This window comes from Hyla sarda, chromosome 4 (genome assembly GCF_029499605.1).
Source record: "Hyla sarda isolate aHylSar1 chromosome 4, aHylSar1.hap1, whole genome shotgun sequence".
Classification (NCBI taxonomy): Eukaryota; Metazoa; Chordata; class Amphibia; order Anura; family Hylidae; genus Hyla; species Hyla sarda.
Genome location: NC_079192.1, coordinates 56,182,816 through 56,206,039, shown reverse-complemented (window position 1 = coordinate 56,206,039; position 23,224 = coordinate 56,182,816). Strand labels below are relative to the sequence as shown.

The 23,224-nt window shown below is 42.8% G+C and overlaps 1 protein-coding gene across 5 annotated transcripts in view; it reads left to right on the top strand.

The window, feature by feature from the left end:
- PIWIL2 (piwi like RNA-mediated gene silencing 2) overlaps window positions 1-23,224 on the top strand; it is a 204,614-nt gene that overhangs the window by 89,826 nt on the left and 91,564 nt on the right. For all 5 annotated transcript variants that reach the window (XM_056571072.1, XM_056571068.1, XM_056571070.1 and 2 more), the window contains one exon: window positions 17,035-17,223. In XM_056571072.1, the coding sequence (XP_056427047.1) occupies window positions 17,035-17,223 (189 nt within the window). The remainder of the gene's footprint in view (window positions 1-17,034; window positions 17,224-23,224) is intronic.

Here is a 23,224-nt window from a genome sequence, read left to right as displayed (position 1 = left end):
GGGAAGTTTATGCGATTCACCATGGCGGGTCGTTGCCAGCAATTCATGATCCCTCGGAAGTTCTGGGGATACAGTCAGTGACTGTTCTTCCCTACCGCTGGGTGCCATACCATGTCTGTTGTGCCCTCGGCCGAACTCTAGCAACCTCCACCCCCCCCGATCCCAACGTGAATGGCAATGGCCGAATGCCCTTGCAAGGGCATTTGCATTCCTGACGGACGCTACGGATGCTTTGGCAGTTCCTCTTCTGTCATATCTACTGGTCACCCATCAAGGGGGTGTTCTTGATGTGTGCTTCTGATATGTCCCTCCTCCACAGGCTGCCACATCCGGCTAGTGCTCCAGATCCCCACATTCAGTGTGAGGTCTCCGAGGAAGTGTCCCTGCAGGGATTGGACCTGATATCAGTATGCCAGACAGTAGTCTCGCCTGTCACTCATCTCACAGCTGAAGCATCCATGGCTGGATTGCGGTACCCCACTACTAGTACGAGGTGTCCGATGGAGTGACCGTTGTCTACTATTGACCCATACCAGTAAGTCAGACAGTGGTCTGCTTGGTTTCCTCCACCTCCTGATACTCATCACGCAGCTGAGGCATCTGCGGCTGGAGTTCTGGTTCCCCTCTGCTGTGCGAGGTGTCCGAAGAAGTGCCCCACATGTCCTATGGACCCTATGCGGGGTGACAGGGATACAATCCACGGCTACTCAGCCTCCCCTATTCTCTCAGGGTGGCGGAGATGCTATCCATGGTTCTTAGGCCTCCCCTCCCTCCCACATGCAACAGAGGGGCATAGTGTTCGCATATCTGGCTGTCGTCCCCTTTTCGCCAGCACCTGGAGGTGTACTGGTTTAGCAGACCGTTATCTGCACGGTTTCCTCTGCCGTGGGTTTCCCATCTCAGGGCTGCCGCGGACATGGCCCGGTTCTCCGTACGTCTCTACTGGTGTGAGGAATCTGGATGAGGGTCCCTGCAGGTACTGGGACTGATGCCAGTCAGCCAGACTTTGGTATGCTGGGTCTCCTACAACGCCGGGTCGCCTGTTCATTTGGCCGCACTACAGTACCCCACTTTCTGTGGGAAGGTTTGATTGAGGGATCCTGTACGTTCAGAAATCTTTTACCAGTCAGCCAAACAGTTGTCTCCATGGTTTACTGCTATGTTGGGTCATCTACCATACACTTCCCACACTGTGGATGGAAGTTCTGGTAAACACACTGCCAGAGTGTAGTTCTGAGTGAATCACCCCATGTTGCTCCCTGTGCCATATACAATGCACTACATACTAGTTCGGAGGATTCCCTATTTTACCATGTCCCCCTCTACATGCCTGCCACTCTCCCGGTTGAAGACTGGTAACCCACTTTCAGTGAGTGGTTCTGCATGCTGGTCCCGGTGTGGCCATGATCCCTATGCCAGATACCCAGACTGTGTCTGCATGGTTTTGTAATCCACCAGGTCACCTCCCCCATTCCTGCCGCTCCCAAGACCTTAGTCTGGTGACTCACTTTCCATGTGAAGTTCCAAAAAGTTGGTTTCTGTGGGTTCCTTTGACCTTTTATACCTGTACGTCCGCCTGTGTCTGCAGTCTTGGTACCCCACTAATGTCGTGAGGTTACCATGTCGGTGTCTGTACATATGCTATGGACTCGTGTAGTGCCCACCTTCCCTTCTATCGGTGGTGTGTGCATCTGGCCTTCCTGTGATCTTGTTTCCACAGGTCTGCGGCAGGTGAACTTCTCTGTTCTGGCATGGGGCCTGATGGGGTGACGCCGTCAGTTCAGCATCCCCCCATGCCTCCAAATATCTTCCTGGGTTCCTGTGCAGGGTGGCTCAGGTGCCTGCTCTGTTGCCCTAGACTTGACCGAGATGGCTCCGTTGGTGCCCATCTAGTCCAGGGTTTCACCCCAATGGGGGTTCCTCTCAACGCTGTTGGTTGCTGTGTGCTTTTGATTTATACATGCATTTGTAGTAACATCTTTGTGATGCCCTGCACCAGTGTCTGGGATTCCGATCCCTCTGGGGACACCGTTTAGATCCTCCATTCCTCGATATGTTGTCGCAGGGTTCTTGGGGGCTTTATCCACCCAGTACTTTGTTCCGTTGCCGTAGGGCAGAATTCCCGTTTCCTTCAGTGCCGGGTGCACTTGACATTCCCCCTTCCACAGAGGGTACGGGGATAAGGGAGCTTGACATGGTCAGTGCCTGAGTTTCATCTCGACCACCCCTTGTTTTCCCCTCCACTGTGGGGGACTATTTCGCTGAGCGCTTTCTGTTGCCAAGATGGAGCCATCTCTCTCTTCCCACCATATGGTGGGGTATCTGGCTGGGCCCTGTTTTTGCTGTGAGCATTCAGAAGAGCTTTTAGCCCACTATTGAAGCCTGGCTCTCTTCCTGTTTCATGGTTATCTACTGCTGCTCCTGCAGCCTTTGCACTCTCCTCTTTTGGAGGAGTTCATGCGATCTGCGATCATGTATGGATCTGCGATCATGTATGATGCAAGTATTGCTGAAAATTTAACACTAACATAAAGTAGTCTATGTCACGAAAAAATTATCTCTGAATCAAATTCATAAGTAAAAGCATCCCAGAGTTATTAACCCCTTAAGGACCAAGGACGTACCGGTACGTCATTGGTCCTGCTCTTCTGATATAACGCGGGGTTACACAGTAACCCCGCGTCATATCATGGCGGGCCCGGCGTCATAGTGAAGCCGGGACCCGCCTCTAATAGCACGCAGCGCCGATCGCGGCGCCGCGCGCTATTAACCCTTTAGCCGCGCGCTCAAAGCTGAGCCGCGCGGCTAAAAGTGAAAGTGAAAGTTCCCGGCTAGCTCAGTCGGGCTGTTCGGGATGGCCGCGGCTAATCGCGGCATCCCGAACAGCTGACAGGACAGCGGGAGGGCCCCTTCCTGCCTCCTCGCTGTCCGATCGCCGAATGACTGCTCAGTGCCTGAGATCCAGGCATGAGCAGTCATGCGGCAGAATCGTTGATCACTGGTTTCTTATGAGAAACCAGTGATTAACATAGAAGATCAGTGTGTGCAGTGTTATAGGTCCCTATGGGACCTATAACACTGCAAAAAAAAAGTGAAAAAAAAAAGTGAATAAAGATCATTTAACTCCTGCCCTATTAAAAGTTTGAATCACCCCCCTTTTCCAATAAAAAAAAAACACAGTGTAAATAAAAATAAAAATAAACATATGTGGTATCACCGCGTGCGGAAATGTCCGAATTATAAAAATATATCATTAATTAAACCGCTCGGTCAATGGCGTGCGCGCAAAAAAATTCCAAAGTCCAAAATAGTGCATTTTTGGTCACTTTTTATATCATTTAAAAATGAATAAAAAGTGATCAATAAGTCCTATCAATGCAAAAATGGTACCGTTAAAAACTTCAGATCACGGCGCAAAAAATGAGCCCTCATACCGCCCCATACACGGAAAAATAAAAAAGTTATAGGGGTCAGAAGATGACAATTTTAAACGTATTAATTTTCCTGCATGTAGTTATGATTTTTTCCAAAAGTCCGACAAAATCAAACCTACATAAGTAGGGTATCATTTTAATCGTATGGACCTACAGAATACATATCAGGTGTCATTTTTACTGAAAAATGTACTACGTAGAAACGGAAGCCCCCAAAAGTTACAAAACAGCGTTTTTTTTTCAATTTTGTCGCACAATGATTTTTTTTCCCGCTTCACCATAGATTTTTGGGCAAAATGACTGACGTCATTACAAAGTAGAATTGGTGGCGCAAAAAATAAGCCATCATATGGATTTTTAGGTGTAAATTTGAAAGAGTTATGATTTTTTAAAGGCAAGGAGCAAAAAACGAAAATGCAAAAACGGAAAAACCTCCGGTCCTTAAGGGGTTAATGCTTAAAGTGACAGTGGTCAGATGTGCAAAATATGCTCTGGTCCCTAAGGTGAAAATGGGCTTGGTCCGTAAGTGGTTAAACAAAGTAAATAAGAAAGATTTTTTTATTTACCATAAGCAAAAATTAGCAAAAAATTTTTTTAATGACAGTGTCCATTTAAAGAAGTACTCCAGTGGAATGTGTAATTTTTTTATTTTGCCGGGGCTGCAAAAATTAAAATAACAGACTTCCACGTCTCCCCTGATGCGCTCATATCGCTCTTCTGTCTTTTGGGCCCGGGCTTCTTCCCCATTCTGGAGCCCAACGTATCAGCGTATCACCGCCCGCAGCAATGTCCGGCCTCTGCTGGTGATACGCTGAGCACAGTGTCATGTAATGGGCCTGGGCAGCAGGGAGAAGGCGGTGCACAGACCCGTTATGTGACACTGCGCTCAGCGTATCACCGGCCGAGGCCGGACATAGAAAAAAAAAAACTGTTAATAGACAATGTTAACACTACATTCAGGTGATCAAATCAGTATGCAAAAGGCAATTCTGTGTAACTACACATGATCACTGACTTCCCACCTGATGGAAATATTTAAATGCAAATTGAGTATGTTTACACATTCAGCTTTTTACTTGCAATTATTCAAAGGGGTATTCCATGAAAAAACTTTTTTTTTTCATATCAGCTGGCAGACAGGTGTCAGCAGAGCACTGTTGTCAGACGGAAAAGAACAACTCATCTTCAGCAGCTGATAAGTACTGGTAGGATTAAAACAATTTAATAGAAGTATTTAACAAATCTGTTTAACTTTCTGGAGCCAGTTCATATAAAAAAAAAAATAAAAAAAATCATGGAATACCCCTTTAATACAAAGCCAAGAAAATATAATAAATGGAGGACATGTATAAAGGAAATACTGAGACTTTACTTCCTTGCAGACTTGAACACACCCTAATAGTTGCATCACCAAGGTAGAAAAGATCACAGCAATAAGGAGAGCTTTGTCTATGGGAGCCACTGAGAGATCAGCGAGGGGTCCCTGCAGTCAGTCCTTTAACGGTCAGATAGTTATGCCCTACCTTAAAGATAGGGGAAAACTTGTGATCATGGCACAACTTCTTTAAAGGAAAAGATTTTACACCTTCAAGATGGAAAATCAGCATGGAGTGTGGCAGCAGATGTTGGTTGTTCCCAGTCGGCTCTGTGTTAAATTTGATCCTAGTATAAACAGAATGGAAAGATAATAAAAAAGAAACATATAGGTAGAAGAAGTGCTATGTCAAGGTGTCAAAATATAAAACTCATAGCAATATGTTTTTATATAAAAAATGCAAAACAAGCAAAAGAAAATATGGGTGTAAAAAGTAGTCCGTGATTCTGACAGAACTGTAGGAAAATGGCTAAATGAAAGGGATTTTACATATAGAAAAGTTAAATGAAAAGTAATATCTAAACAAGAAGACGACAACGTTATGGAAGGATAAAGAGAAGCATGGAGTGTGGAGGATAGGATGAAAATGTGAACACTTTTGATATAAAGGTTATATTTCAGGATGATAGTACAGCTTTCCAAATTGGGTACCGAGACACACTAGTGCCTGTTCAAGATCAGCAGCATGGGCTACTTTAACCCTTTCAGGGCCAAGCTTTTAAAAAAAAAAAAAAAAAACATTTTTTTTAAAAGTTTTTGTTTTTTCCTCCTCGCCTTCTAAGAGACATAACATTATTTTTCCATCTAAAGACCCATATGAGGACTTGTTTTTTGCATCACCAATTGTACTTTGTAATGTGATCACTTATTTTACCTCCACATATACAGTGAAACAAAATTATTTGTAGGGCAAATAAAAAAAAAAAAAACTTTTTGGGGGCTACCGTTGCTACCCAGTGCACCTTTCAGTAACAATGACACATTATCTTTATTATGTAGTTCTATACGATTAATATATACAATATATATAGGTTTTGTTTTATTTTGCTTCTTTTAACCCCTTAACGACATAGGATGTAAATGTACGTCATTGTGCGGTGGTACTTAACACACCATGATGTAAATTTAAGTCATGATCATGACCGCGAGCACCGCACCGGTGCTCGCCTCATGCGCTGCAGGTCCCGGCTGCTATCAGCAGACGGGGACCCGCTGGTAATGGCGGACATCAGTAATGATCAGATGCTGCCGTGATCAATACAGATCATGGCATCTGCGGCAGAGAACTTAAAATGGATGATTGGATCGCCCGCAGCGCTGCCGCTGGGATCCGATCATCTGTAATGGTGGACGGAAGTCCCCTCACCGGCCTCTGTCCGTCTCCTGGGGTCTTCTGCTCTGGTCTGTGATCAAGCAGACCAGAGCAGAAGATTGCAGATAATACTGATCAGTGCCATGCCCTATGCATAGCACTGAACAGTATTAGCAATCAGATGATTGCTATAAATAGTCCCCTATGGGGACTATTAAAGTGTAAAATATATATATATATATATATATATATATATATATATATATATATATATATATATAGTAAAAAAATTATAAAAATCCCCTCCCCCAATAAAAAGTTTTTCCCATTTTACCCCCAAAAAGCGTAAAATAAATTAATAAACGTGTGGTATCTCCGCATGCATAAATGTCCGAAATATCAAAATTTTATGTTAATTATCCCGTATGGTGAACGGCATAAATGTAAAAAAAAAAAAAAAATATCCAAAATTGCAGCTTTTTTGTCACATCATATTCCCAAAATAATTTATAAAAACTTTATTAAAAGATTTATGTACGCAAATATGGTATTAATTGAAAGTACAGATCATGGTGCAAAAAATTAGCCCTCATATTGTGGCTTATACAAGAAATGAAAAAGTTATAGGTCGTCAAAATAGAGGGATTTTAAACGTACTAATTTGGTTAAAAAGTTTGAGATTTTTTTTAAGCGGTACAAAAGTATGCCATCATGCGTATCATTTTAATCATATTGACCCACAGTATAAAGAAAACATGTAATTTTTACTGTAAATTGTACAGCGTAAAAACAAGACCTTCCATAATTTGCAATATTCCTGTTTTCTTTTTAATTTGCCGCACAAATAGTATTTTTTTTGGTTGCGCCAAACATTTTATGGTAAAATGAGTGATGTCATTACAAAAGACAACGACTGTCTGTAGATGAAAATATAAAAGAGTTATGATTTTAAGAAGGCGAAGAGGAAAAAAACAAAAATTCTAAAATAAAATTGGCTTGTCCTTAAAGGGGTATTCCAGACCAAAACTTTTTTTTATATATCAACTGGCTCCAGAAAGTTAAACAGATTTGTAAATTACTTCTATTAAAAAATCTTAATCCTTCCAATAGTTATTAGCTTCTGAAGTTGAGTTGTTGTTTTCTGTCTAACTGCTCTCTGATGACTCACGTCCCGGGAGCTGTGCAGTTCCTATGGGGATATTCTCCCATCATGCACAGCTCCCGGGACGTGACCTCATCATTGAGCAGTTAGACAGAAAAGTTCAGAAGCTAATAACTATTGGAAGGATTAAGATTTTTTAATAGTAGTAATTTACAAATCTGTTTAACTTTCCGGAGCCAGTTGATATACATATATAAAAAAGGTTTTGTCTGGAATACCCCTTTAACCCCTTAAGGACCAAGGTCGTACAGGTACGCCTTTGCTCCCTGGTACTTAAGAACCAAGGGCGTACCTGTACGCCCGTGGGAATTTCGGTCCCCGCCGGGCGGGGACCGGACCGGGGTAACTTCTGATATCTATCAGCAGGCACCCCGCGCAAATGCCCAGGGGGGTCATCAGACCCCCCCCATGTCGGCGATCGGCGCAAATCGCAAGTGAATTCACACTTGCGATTTGCGCAATTCCGGGTCATTACGGGTCTATGGTGACCCAGTGACCCGGAATAGAAGGGGGATCGCGGGTGTCCATGACACCCACAACCCCCCTGTAGAGATAGAAGTGAGGTGGCAGGGGTGCCACCCCTCCTATCCCTGCTATTGGTGGTCTAGACGCGACCACCAATAGCAGATCGGGGGCGGGGGGGGGGGTTAACTTTCGTTTTCCCCATTCTGCCCACCCACAATAGGCGGGGCAGAACGGGGAAACGACAGAGGACCGACGCTGGAGTCCACTTACCGATCTGCGGAGGATGCGGGCGTCGATCGGCCTCGGAGATTGACGGGCGACGATGTCGTGCAGCAAGCTCCCTGGATCTGACGGAAGCTGGTAAATTGCCTAGCAACATCTGGAGGGCTGCAGTCCGTAGTGATCTCTATACTGTAGCACTCCAGATGTTGCAAAACTACAACTCCCAGCATGCCCAGACTGCTGTTTGGGCATGCTGGGAGTTGTAGTTTTGCAACAGCTGGAGCGCTACAGTTCGAGACCACTATATGGTAGTCTCTGAACTATACCCTCCAGATCTTGCAAAACTACAACTCCTAGCATGCCCACACAACTGTTTGCTGTCCGGGCATGCTGAGATTTGTAGTTTTGCAGCATCTGGAGGGCCACAGTTTGCTGTGGTCTCTATACTGTAGCTCTCCAGATGTTGCAAAACTGCAAATCCCAGCATGCTGGGAGTTGTAGTTGCGATCCCTCCAGCTGTTGCATAACTACATCTCCCAGCATGCCCTTCTGTGATCAGTACATGCTGGGAGTTGTAGTTTTGCAACAGCTGGAGGCACACTGGTTGAAAAATATTGAGTTAGATAACAGAACCTAACTGAAGGTTTTCCAACCAGTATGCCTCCAGCTGTTGCAAAAGTAAGACTCCCAGCATGCACGGTCTGTCAGTACATGCTGGGAGTTGTAGTTTTGAAACAGCTGGAGGTTTGCCCCCCATATGTGAATGTACAGGGTACATTCACACGGGCAGGCTTACAGGAAGTTTTCTGCTTCAAGTATGAGCTGCGGCAAATTTTTCGGAGGCAAGAGGTAAAAGGAAAAAAAGACCCCCAAAATTTGTAACGCAATTTCTCCTGAGTACGGAAATACCCCATATGTGGGTGTAAAATGCTCTGCGGACGCACAACAAGGCTCAGGAGTGAGAGCGCACTATGCACATTTGAAGCCTAAATTGGTGATTTACACAGGGGTGGCTAATTTTACAGCGGTTCTGACATAAACGCAAAAAAATAAATACCGACATGTGACCCCATTTTGGAAACTACACCCCTCACGGAATGTAACAAGGGGTATAGTGAGCATTAACACCCCACAGGTGTTTGACAAATTTTCGTTAAAGTTGGATGGGAAAATGAAAAAAAATATTTTTTTTAACTAAAATGCTGGTGTTACCCTAAATTTTTCATTTTCACAAGGGAAAATAGGACAAAAGCCCCTCAAAATTTGTAACCCCATTTCTTCTCAGTAAGAAAATACCCCAAATGTGGATGTAAAGTGCTCGGCGGGCGAACTACAATGCTCAGAACAGAAGGAGCGCCATTGGGATTTTGAAGAGAAATTGTGTCCGGAATTGAAGGCCACGTGTGTTTACAAAGCCCCCATAGTGCCAGAACAATAAACCCCCCCAACATGTGACCCCATTGTGGACAGATGAGACCAAGTTAGAGCTTTTTGGTAAAGCCCATCATTCTACTTATTTACCGTAAACGGAATGAGGTCTACAAAGAAAAGAACACAGTACCTACAGTGAAATATGGTGGAGGTTCAATGATGTTTTGGGGTTGTTTTGCTGCCTCTGGCACTGGGTGCCTTGAATGTGTGCAGGGCATCATGAAATCTGAGGATTACCAATGGATTTTGGGTTGCACTGTACAGCCCAGTGTCAGAAAGCTAGGTTTACGTCGGAGATCTTGGGTCTTCCAGCAGGACAATGACCCCAAACATACGTCAAAAACCACCCAGAAATGGATGGCAACAAAGCACTGGAGAGTCCTGAAGTGGCAGCAATGAGTCCAGATTTAAATCCCATTGAACACCTGTAGAGAGATCTTAAAATTGCTGTTGGCGCCCAGATCAGGCGGGGGGTCTTGCGGGCTGTGGTCAGTGAAGCAGATGAATGACGTCCTCTGTCGGCTTCTCTCCGCGGCATCAGGAACGTCACTTTTCATTTCCTGCAACCGCCGTGAGTCACAGTTCGGCGACTACAGGAAATGAAAAGTGATGTCTCTGATGCTGCGAAGAGAAGCCGGCAGAGGACGTCATTCATCTGCTTCACTGACCACAGCCCGCAAGACCCCCTGCCTGACCTGGCCTACCGAAGCGCAACCAGGTAAGGAAAATAAAAAAAAACTATGAAAAGTAAGGAAAAGGGGGAATGATGAGGGAGGAGGGAGGTAAGAAAAATTTAAAGCAGAGCGGGGAGGACATGCCGCTGGTCACTGATTTAAAGTGGCCACGGCCATGCTGCTAATACTTCACAAGCTGCTGCGGCCGCTTTAAATCAGTGACCAGAGGATTTATTGGCGTATAACACACAGGCTTTTTGCCTTAAATTTAAGTTTTAAAAGAGCGTGTTATACGCCGATAAATACGGTTCTTCATTTTCTAGACAAATTTCAGGGGTGCCAACATTTACGGCCATGACTGTAGGTTTTATTTTACTACTTTAAAAAATAACTACGTACACCAAAATTTGTATGTTTAAAATTGTCATATTCTGACCACTATAACTTTTTTATTTTCTTGTATACATTGTGGTATGAGGGCTCATTTTTTGCGCCGTGATCTGAAGTTTTTATCGGTACCATGTTTGTTATGATGAGACTTTTTGATCGCTTTTTTAAAGTGATCAAAAATATGCAATTTTTGACATTGGAATTTTTTTTAACTGTACGCCATTGACCGTCCTGTTTAAAGGACAACTGTAGTGGTACACTTTTCTATATGTCCGCGCCCGGGCCTCAAAAATAAACTCATACATGCCTTGCTATGAGCCCCCGTTGGTCCGGCACAGGCCTCACGGTCCGGCAGTGCTTACCTCATTCCACTTCCTGGGGACGGGGACGACGCAGAGCCGTCGGCGTATCACCGGCCGTAGCGATGTCCCGCCCCGGCCGATGATAGGCTGAGCCCACTGTCATGTAAGAAGCCGGACAGCTCCTTACAGTGGGCTCAGCCTATCATCTACTGGGACGGGACATCGCTACGGCCGGTGATACGTCGACGGCCCTGCGGCGTCCCCGTCTCCAATAAGTGGAATGACGTCAGCACTGCCGGACCAATGGGGTCTCGTAGGAAGGTATGTATGAGTTTATTTTTGAGGCACGGGCATATAGAAAAGTGTACCACTACTGTTGTCCTTTAATTAACATTATATTTTTAGAGTTCAGACATTTATGCACCTGGCGATACCATATATGTTTGTTTATTTTTTAAATTTATTTTGTTTTAATAGGAAAAAGGGGGTGATTCAGACTTTTATTAGGAAAGGGGTTAAATCACATTCATTAACTTAAAAAAATATTATTATTTACACTTTTTTTTTTTGTCCCATAGGGGACTATTATATGCAATCCCTTGATTGCATACACTTAAAGGAGTACTCCGCCCCTAGACATCTTATCCCCTATCCAAAGGATAGGGGATAAGATGTCAGATCGCCGCAGTCCCGCTGCTGGGGAGCCCCCGCTATCATTGCTGCACAGAGCGAGTTCGCTCTGTGCGTAATGACGGGCGATACAGGGGACGGAGCAGCGTGATGTCATGGCTCCGCCCCTAGTGACATCATGGCCCGTCCCCTTAATGCAAGTCTATGGCAGGGGGCATGACGACCGCCATGCCCCCTCCCATAGACTTGTATTGAGGGGGCGGGCCATGACATCACGAGGGGCGGAGCCATGACATAACGATGATCGGCCCCTGTATTGCCCGTCATTACGTGCAGAGCAAACTCTCGTGATTCCCGGGGGTTCCCAGCAGCAGGACCGCGGCGATCTGACATCTTATCCCTTATCCTTTGGATAGGGGATAAGATGTCTAGGGTCGGAGTACCCCTTTATGAATGCTATGCCATAGCATAGCATTGATCAGTGTTACCTGTTCTCGATTTTTCAAGCCTGGATCTCAGGCTTGGAGCAATCAAGCAACGATCGGACAACGGGAAGGAAGGTGAGTACCCTGCCGCTGTCCTCTACTCAGTGGTCCCGAACAGCCCACTGAACTAACCTGCAATGGCAATCTCCCGTTTTAGAAAGAGTTAAAAGGATAATACCTGACATCAGTCCGATCGGCGATGTCTGGTATTAGCCGCAGGTCCAGGTTTGATGCGTGCTCACCTGCTGAGCATGCGTCACACTGCAGGAGCCCCCAGTGGACGTAAATATACCTCAATTTGCAGGAAGGGGTTAATCATTGTTTTGTGGCATATGTGTGATTTATGTATTGGAGGAGTATGTGCATCTCCATGGTTACAGATAGGAACCTCACTGTGTGGTCTCATCTTGCAGCCGTGTTACTTTCTTCCACCTAGCCCCTTCTACTATCATTATGTTTGCAAGATGAGGGGAATGGGGAATGAAATAAAAAAAATTGCGTAATGAGACTATACATCGAGAGAGAACGCTTAAAAAAAAAAAAATAATGTGTATATATATATATATATATATATATATATATATAGATATATATAGATATACACATTTATATATATATATATATATATATATATATATATATATATATATATATAAGATCCTACAACGCAGCACTCCAAAAAATGGTGAAAAAAGTGTTGATTTATTCCTGTCACATCAGTACAAGCAACGTTTCTGCTCCTATGGAGCCATTTTCAAGCTTAGTGTCACACATCAGTAAGGGGTTTAAATACCCTTGTGCTAATTATGCAAATACATTAAATACATTAAAATTTCATAAACAGTGTGTACATAAATCTTCATTGTGTATATACCGTACATCCTCAGTGCACATCTCATATATTAAAGTGCATATTAGTGCATATAAGTGTTTTAAAAACATAGCAGCGCTTGAAATTAAATGCTCCACTATCGTTATGTTAATACATAGCATCTGTATGATATAATTATACATACATAATACAATGAAATAGGGAGTTTGACTCTTACCCGCTCTGTACTTGTTTAATGGCGTCTGGTAGCGTGGGTAAAAACACCACTGCGCCTGTGCAGGGAGCGATCCCGGTCCAGAGCCGTCGCGCGAGCAAGTCACGCGACTCGCTCTGGGTCACATGATCGTTTCCGCATACTACTGCAATGAAAGCGTCGCCCGTTGTCCTGGCTACCACCTGAGCTGATCAGCCCTGGTGTTAGACAGACCTTTTGGCTAAGATCAAGTGTAGTACCTTTCCTGTTAGTTGGCGGTGTGGAAGACCACCAAGGCAGGATGGGGAACCACACAGTAGGATGGGTGTACCAGGGATGGCTGTATAGCACAGCAGTCATCCCCGATGAGACCTGTTCCCTGCTGGATCTGGCCTTAAGGTCCGGGTAGAGTGAAGGCCGAGGTGCACAAGTGCCCTGGGAGTGGTGACCCCAGGGTGCCGGAATTCACTTAGGATTGGCTCTCTCACTCTTCTGGGCACTCACCCTTAGTATCCCGGCCTTCCGGCTAGGATCGGGGAATTTTTATAGATCCGGTCGGATGTCCAGGCAGTATTACACACTGCGCACACCCACTTATTTTTTTTTTTTTTTGTCACTGTGTCCACTTTTTGTGTTCGTTTGTTCACTAGGATTTGGTAGGGTGCGGTAGCCCTTCTGGGTGTCCCTCCTGCCGGTCTGGGGAAGGTGTGTGTGGCCATTAGGTTCCTCACCTCCCTGCTATACCCCGTGGCATCCTGTTTCGGCAGGATGCCAAACCGGTTTTACTGGTTCCTTGGTGACAACCTGGTTAACGCCTAGTTGTTTGCCGGGAACACTTTCGGTTCCTGAGTAGCTTCGGCGAAAGGGGACATCGTACCTGGAACCTTGCAGGTGCCTTTTGGCCTGGAGGCAAAGGGTTTGGTTTGTTGGGGGGCCTCTCTCCTTTCGGAGAAGGGCTTGAGATAGACCGCATCCTCGTGCACGTTTTTTTTGTGTGAACACTTGCACTTTTTACTTGCACTTGGGGGATTTGAGCGCAGGTACCTCGGCTTTCAATAAAAAAATAAATAAATGAAAAAGACAGAAAACAGACGCAGCGATCGCCATGAGGATACATGCCAGACCTGAATATAAGTTTTAATCTACAAAGAATTATAATATATATCCATTAACAACTTAATCTACATATACCATGCATGAAGGTCAGTTCCCAAGCCAATAAAGAAATACTAAATGAAAAAAATAAAAAGGAAAAATATAAAAAAATATATGAAAATTTTTTTTTTTATACAAAAATAACAACAAAAAAATGAAAATAAACATTTAAAGAAAAATATAAAAAATATATATAGAAAATACCGGTATATAAAAATTAAAAATGATGTCCCTAGTAAGACAAGACATTAAGAAATTGAAAGATGAAGATAGCGGTATTAGGAAATATAATTTATCTTTGGCAGAGAAATAAGCACTGGATGGACTGGCTTCTAACCACGACCTCACCATCAAACCAGCAGATAAGGGTGGTGGGGTCGTGGTGATGAACACTGTGGATTATAAAAAAGAAATATATAGGCAGTTGGCGGATGTACATACATACAGAGAGCTGGAAGGGGATCCCATGAGAGAGATCATGGACAGACTTATCCATATAGTGGAGGGGGCATTCGCAGATGGACTTATTGATAAAGATCTGAAATAATTTTTGATTATTAGATATCCTATTACACCTAGGTTATATATCTTGCCAAAAATCCATAAGTCCCTCTGCTATCCCCCTGGGAGACCGATAGTATAGGGTCGAGATGCTGTATTGAGTAAAGCATCCATTTTTTTGTATAGGGTCTTGAGACCCTTTATTTTTCGGACAGCTTCATATATCCAGGATACCAATGATTTTTTGTCAAAAATTTAATCTATACAAATTACAGATCAGACAGTCTTGGCCTCCTTGGATATATCAAGTTTGTATACTTCTATTTGTAATGAAAGGGGCTTGATGGCAGTGAAAAAGACATTGGCGACCTCAGATTTCCCCATGGCGGTTCAGGATTTTCTTTTACAACTTTTAAATCTTATTTTGAATAATAATAATTATTTTTTTTATAACAAATATTATTTACAGTTAACCGGAACCGCCTTGGGGACGAATGTGGCGCCAATGTATGCAAACCTATTTGTGGTGACCCTGGAGGAAGGTGTCGTCTATGGATCCCACCATTTCAGACAATGTCTGGGATGGTGGCGATTCATTGACGACATCTTCCTCCTATGGGAAGGGTCAGTGGAAGAATTACAGCTTTTCCACGAATTTTTGAACAATATGGACCCAAACATTAATTTTACGATGACATATTCTACTTAGCTTTTTAGATGTATTGGTGAGGAAAGTAGGTGGAGAATTGACAACACAACTATATATGAAGCCAACAGATAAGAACACACTATTACACTTCAACAGCCACCACCCTAGGAGCATGATAAAATCATTGCCCTACAGCCAAATGCTGAGGGCAAGAAGGGTGGTGGATGATGAAGGTTCTTTAAAACAGTCTCTTGAAACCATGACAAACCCGAAGAGGGTGGTGGATCAGCATAGACAGACGGTGGAGACTGAACAGAGAATCCACATTGTTGAAAAAAACAAAAATTGTTAATAAACGTATTCCCTTTACCTCTACCTATCATGACATGAGTGGACAAATTGTAAAGATACTAAATAAACATTGGTTTATATTGAAAAACAGCTTTAAGGAGATTGATTAATTCTCAGTTGGTCCACTCATGTCTTATAGGAGAGGCCAGAACATAAGGATAAATTGGTGAAAACAGAGGTTATATCGGAGAAAAAAAAACAGGGCAGACATTTTTGACCCCTAGGAGGATGGGATCATATCCCTGCCTGTCCTGTATAAATTGTAATCAAATGATGAAAGGATCTACGTTTACACATCCAGTAACCCAACAGGTATACTCATGTAGGTACTTCCTCACGTGTGACTCTACATGGGTCATATATCTTCATATGTGCCCATGTAAGAAGTTATACGTGGGGCAGACCACATGGAGTTTAAAAGTTAGAATCAATAACCACAGGTATAGCATAAGGAAAGGTAAAACTGGATGTACGGTATATACACAATGAAGATTTATGTACACACTGTTTATTAAATTTTAATGTATATGTATAATTAGCACTCAATTTTTATTTATTTATTTATTTATATAGCGCCTACAGATTCCACAGCGCTGTGGGATTTTAATGATGTTTTATGCACATGGGTATTTAAACCCCTTACTGATGTGTGACACTAAGCTTGAAAATGGCTCCATAGGAGCAGAATTGTTTCTTGTACTGATGTGACAGGAATAAATCAACACTTTTTTCACCGTTTCTTGGAGTGCTGCGTTGTTGTTGGATCTTATCTAAACTAAGGACTTGGGTCAAGAAGATTTTGGACGCTGGCACCCACACATTGAGGCTAAGTAGTGCTGCAATATTGTTTGGTTTTAATATAAATAAATATATATATATATATATGTTTAGCACAAAAACTTGCTTTGAACAAAATGTCATTTTCTGATTACACGGTCCCTTTAAAGTGTACTTATCATTATACCAAATTTCTGACTTGTCATAGTGACATGTTACAAGTTTTGATTGGTGGAGGTCCGCTGCCGAGAACCCCACCAATGTCTAAAATGAAGGGGCAAAAGCAATGCTTGCAATGTGTCCTTTCATTTCTGCTCTGCACCCCCGAGAAGTTTAAGCTACTGGTAAAAAGATTTACACTGATAGTCTATGAGAAGTCCGTATGCTTCTCGCTTCAGCTTCATGACATGAGCAGAGCAGATATGAAGGGGCACAACATGTGCAGTTGTAAACTTCTGGTCCTTCATTTAAATGATCAGTATGGTCCACCAATTAAAACATCCGATGTCATAAGTTTGATTAAATGACAGGTACACTTTAACGTACTATTCTAGCATTGGAGCAATAAATATCTAAATGGTTTTAAAAATGTTCATATCCCTTAGGAATGGAGAATAGACTTAATTATGTAAATGAGAAAATAAGGATTTTGTTTCACTATAGTCACCATAGTCTATATTTTATTATGTTATAGGCATATTCTGTACCAACAAAGTCGCGAAAACTTTCAAGATGAAGTTACAAAGCAGCTTTTGGGAAGCATTGTGATCACCAGATACAACAACCGTACCTACCGCATAGATGACATCGAGTGGAACAAGACCCCAAAAGATGTCTTCACCATGTCAGATGGCTCAAATATTAGCTTCATAGACTATTACAGGTGAGAGTTACTGGGTCCATGATGATATTCACTACCGCTCTCCTGTTGTTCATTGCTTCAACCACAGCATTTACATGACCATGGCTTACCGCCGGCTTCTTGTTTGTCAGCTGCTTATCCCCCTATGTAATATTATGTCCGATATAAAGCAATGGCTAGCCCCACATAGGGCATGTGTGGATAACAAATGAGAGAAGTAAAGGGCAGCACAATTTATCTAGTGAACATTTGTGGAGCCCTTGCTCAAAAGTAGCTTCGTAAAAGGGCCCCAAAGTACAAGATTGGGGCTCATATCAGGAAGCGTTTTTTTTTTTTTTTTTTTTTTTTTTAAATATAATTTTTATTAACATTTTTTCATATACCCAACATTAGTCATCGGGGACATCACCCCAGACAGTAAATGTGATAATATAGACAAGACATGAATACAGCTATGTGGTATCACAAAGCATAATGAAACAAGTAGTAATGAGACAGGTGTCTCAAAAACAATTTCAGACAATCTTCTTGGGAGAGTAAAACCATAGTGCATGGTTTATTATTTTAAATTGGGTGTCCCTCCACACCTTGCTAGTTACTGCCCTGCGAACTTTAGTCCAGCCTTCCAAGATCGGTTTGAGACGGTAGTTTTGCCCAATTTACCCTCCCAGTAGTGAAACATCGAAGCTTCTACCCCCTCACTACCTCTACATTTAACTTTCCAATAAAGGTAAGACAATGAATGAGTGGCAGATTCTGTATCTAGAAAATCGTCGGAGATATGACAATTTTCCCGAGACACCGCTAGCAAACGTGGATGGAGGAAGGACTGAGAGTATTGAAGATAGTGGTGAGGTCCCAGGCCATATTCCATTTCCAGTTCAGGTAATGTATAGTAACGACCCTCAGTGGGATGGAACAGGTGTTTTATCCGCAGCACTCAAGTCATTATACAGTCTATTCTGTCTGCCCATTGGGATCTCCGGATGCGACCAGAGAGGCATCCTCTTACTAAGAAGGAAGGGAAGGTTGAGCCCGCCTCTACAGACCTTTCAGGTTGCGACTGTATCTCTAATAAGTAAGCTTCCTTTTACATCTTTATGTAGAGCTGAGTATTTAGTGTGTAATAAAGTCAACAATGACCAAGGGCGTTCTACATCTGCTTCCAACAAATAGTTAGAAGACATACTGGACCCATTAACCCAGTCTACTCCGTGTCTCAATAAGCACACCAAATTATAATGACTGATATCAGAGAAATTGAGGCCACCTTGGTCTCTAGGGAGCATCAATTAGCATAGCGCTATTCTGGGGCGCTTGTTGGCCCATATAAATTAAGTGAAAGCAGTAGTAAGACGGTTGACATCCTGGTGTTTCAAGAGAAGTGGGATAGTCTGCATATGATATAAGAGTTTAGAGAAGTTCATCATTTTCAGTGAGTGACATCTAGCTAGATAAGGAAGAGGTAAAGATGACCACCAACGTAGCTCTTTAGGAATCCGAGCTATAAGAGGGGGATAATTTAGAGCATACAGAGAGGAGGGAGTACAACCGATAAGAATCCCCAGATATTTAACCGAAGTGGAGGAGACAGGGACATTAACACCCGTAAAGCACCTTTAAGGTCTAGAGGGGTACTTTTGGACACATTAACTTAAAAACCAGACTACCCACCAAAATCCTGCAATAAGAACCCTGTCCAGTTCAGCCAAGGGATCGGATAAAAACAGTAATAGATCATCTTCTAACAGTACGGACTTGAGCTCCGTGGTACCCACCTTTATACCCAACAGGTTAGATTGAAGAAAACGAGACCGGGTTTCTAAGGCCAGGTTCAACAGTGAGGGGGACAGTGGGCATCCCTTTCGGGTACTCCTCTGAGGAGAGAAAGGAGCCGACAGGAACCCTGGCAGAGAAATTCTTGCTAATGGGTTGGAGTAAAGAGTCCGGAGGTAAGATAGAAAAGCACCAAAAAAGCCCATTTTAGGTAAGACAGCCCAGAGCCACTCCCATCGCACTCTGTCCAATGCTTTTTCAGCATCAATGCAAAGGATAGCGGGTGAAGAGTGCCGGTCCGGGTGCATGTGAATATCATCAAGGACAGTGCGGACATTAGTAACAGCAGACCGTCCCTTGACAAAGCCAACTTGAGCAGGAGATATCTTGCGGGGAAGAAGCCGGACCAGAGGGTCAGCCATGATTTTGGAAATTAGTTTCAGATCAACATTAATCAACGAGATCGCGCGGAAGCCATGCGGAATAGAATGGTATTTTCTCGGTTTAGGTAAAACACGGATATAAGCTGTGTTCATCATTGACGGGATAGACGCTCTTGAGAGAAAGGAATTCTACAATGCCAGTAAAGTAGGGACACTGTCCGGTAGTAATAGTTCACCAGAGAAGGCGTCAGGCCCCGGCACCTTCCCCGGGGAGAGATTCTTGATAGCCCCGGTCAGTTCCTCATTTGTAATGTCTGCATTAAGGCCACAACGGTCATCATCTGATAAAATAGGTAGGTCAACTGCAGATAACCAATCAATAGAGGAGGGAACATTAGGGGTGAAGGAAGAGTACAGAGAGGAAAAGTAGTCACGCAGGATGTCAACAATTTTATGAGGATGAGAATGACCCACTCCGGAGATATCTTTCATTATAGCTATATGGATAGGGGGAAAGTGCCCCCTTGCGAACCTAGCCAAAAGCTTTCCAGATTTATTACCATAATGAAACTGTAAGGCATCAAAATGTGATTTATGTAAATTCTCCCTCCTCTCCATCCTGGCCTAATAATCGGTCCTCATCTGTTTCCATCCAGCCCTTGAGGTCTCAGAAAGATTAGATAGAAAGAGGGAATAGGCTTTCCTCAATTGATCCCCTTTTTCAGACAAACATTTCTTTATTTTCCTTTTTGAAGAGCTGACATAAGCCATAATTCGCCCTCTAAGTACCGCCTTGGCTGCCTCCCAATATAAAGAGGGATTCTGAACATGGTCAGAGTTGGTAGAGGCATAAAGAGGGATTCTGAACATGGTCAGAGTTGGTAGAGGCATACTCAATCCACAACCCTCTGAGTAGATCCCTGAACTTCTCCTCTCTAACCAGCCCCATTGGGAACCTCCATATATAGTCAGAACCCTTGGGGACCATGAGGGGCATTTATGAAAGTTTGCTTAGGTATGCTATTTTTTAGTTTTTTTTTTTTTTTTCACTTCCATTCTGCTTACGTGAGACAAATTTACTATATTGCACGGCGTTAATAAATTTTTCGCAGGTTTTTCTCGTTTTTTCTCACCTAACTGAAAACAATAGTCAGTTTTTGTTAGTTAAGCCAAGGTTCGTCTGGAGTATATTTAGTAGGTTTTTAAAGCCTTAGCGACTTTTTGGCGAATGTCGCGGTTGATAAATTTCTGACTATGGCAAGTCAAAATTGTAAAAACGGTTATGTACGCCGATTTGAAAAAAAAATGCTTTTCTTGCTCTCGTGGCAGATTGTCACACGAAAAAAGACGGTGGCGCAATTGCGATTTTTTTGCGACAATTTTACACAAAAAAACTCGGGTAAATCGGTTGATAAATGTCTGTCCATGTCCGTAAGCCGTAAGACTACAGGGGCATGATCGGAAATCACAAGATCTTCAATGCAGTGATGAGAGATACGACCCGATAAAGGGGGAGAAGTAGTTTATCCTGGACTATGAGTCCTGAGAGTGGGAATAATGAGAATACTCTCTGGAGTTAGGGTGCAAGAGTCTCCACAAATCCACCAGACCGACCTGCGTGGCCCAATGAGCCAGACGAAGATCACACCTTCTAGGTAGAGTAGAGCAAAGTCTGTTAAAGCGTACTCGTCAGATCCAACAATTTTTTTTTTATATATCACTCAGTACCTAATCCTAATTTTTATGTGTCTAGCACCTTTATTTATTTTTTTTATTACACTTTTAATTTATCTGAAGTCCTCTCAAAGGGAGGGGCATAGCCTCACTGTGCAGGTCTCCGTCCCCTCCCACAGTATGCTGTCTGCTCACATCTCCCCTAGCATTAGCAAAACTACAACTCCCAGCTTGTGCTCACTGACAGTAGCGGCACACAAGCTGACAGTGGGAGGATGACCCATGAACACAGCAGGACTAGTATGTGTCAAAGCAGGCAGGGGGGGGGGGCAGTTGTTTGACTGGCTTTTTCAGTATGAAATACTGAACATTTTCTAATTGGTTTTGCATGCTTTACAACATATCAAAAGTTTTTGTATCTGACAGTGCCCATCTTCGATCTTTATCCGAGCACATCACTGCATTAAAATCTCCACCAATTATCACAGAGGAAACCACGGAGTTCTGAACCTGAACAGCCAAGGAGTCAAAAAATTAAGCGTTATCATGGTTCGGACCATAAGCAGAGAAGAGAATAAGAGATTCTGATGCAAATTTCATCACAATTTTGCACCACCTCCCCTCATCATCATTTTCTACTGAGACCACTTCCCCCGCACACTGCTTACCCACCAGGATGAGCATTCCAGCTTTGCGGTGTATTGCAGGAGAGCCATAGACTTCCTCAACCCACCACTTCCTTATTCTAGCAAAATCAGTAGCATCAAGGTGCGTTTCCTGTAGCTCCACTACATCTGGGGAGAACCGTTTCAGGTGACGAAGAATCATATTAAGTTTGTGAGGTGACTTAAGACGCTTTACATACCACAAGATAAGTTGCTTATTTAACCTCTTAACCCCTTAACGACGCAGCTCATTTTCACCTTAAGGACGCAGGCCTTTTTTGCAAATCTGACCACTGTCACTTTAAGCATTAATAACTCTGGGATGCTTTTACTTTTCATTCTGATTCCAAGACTGTTTTTTTTGTGACATATTCTACTTTGTTAGTGGTAAAATTTCGTCGATACTTGCATCATTTCTTGGTGAAAAATTCCAAAATTTGATGAAAAATTTGAAAATGTTGTTTTTTTTTTTTTACTTTGAAACTCTCTGCTTATAAGGAAAATTTACATCCCAAACAAATGATATATTGATTCACATATACAATATGTCTACTTTATGTTGGCATTATAAAGTTGAAATGTTTTTACTTTTGGAAGACATCAGAGGCCAGCAATTTTCCAGTTTTTCACAAAATTTTCTAAATCTTAATTTTTCAGGGACCAGTTCAGTTTTGAAGTGGATTTGAGGGGCCTTCATATTAGAAATACCCCACAAATGACTCCATTATAAAAACTGCACCCCTCAAAGTATTCAAAATGACATTCAGTAAGTGTGTTAACCCTTTAGGTGTTTCACAGGAATAGCAGCAAAGTGAAGGAGAAAATTCAAAATCTTCATTCATTTTTACACTTGTTCTTGTAGACCCAGTTTTTGAATTTTTACAAGGGGTAAAAAGAAAAAATCTTCCTAAAATTTGTAACCCAATTTCTCTCGAGTAAGGAAATAACTCCATATGTATATGTGAAGTGTTCTGTGGGTACACTAGAGGGCTCAGAAGGGAAGGAGCGAAAATGGGATTTTGGAGAGTGAGTTTTTCTGAAATGGTTTTTGGGGGGCATGTCACATTTAGGAAGCCCGTATGGTGCCAGAAGAGTAAGAAACCCCCCACATGGCATAATATTTTGTAAACTACACCCCTCAGGGAATGTAACAAGGGATACAGTGAGCCTTAACACCCCACAGGTGTTTGACGACTTTTCGTTAAAGTTGGACGTGTAAATAAAATAAAAAAATTCACTAAAAGGCAGTTTTTTTTCCCCCCAAATTTTAAATTTTTACAAGGAGTAATAGGAGAAAATGTCCCCAAAATTTGTAACCCCATCCCTTCTGAGTATGGAAATACCCCATGTGTGGACATCAAGTGCACTGCGGGCGCACTACAATGCTCAGAAGAGAAGGAGTCACATTTGGCTTTTGGAAAGCAAATTTTGCTGAAATGGTTTTTGGGGGCATGTCACATTTAGGAAGCCCCTATGGTGCCAGAACAGCAAAAAAAAAAAAAAAAAGCAAACACATGGCATACT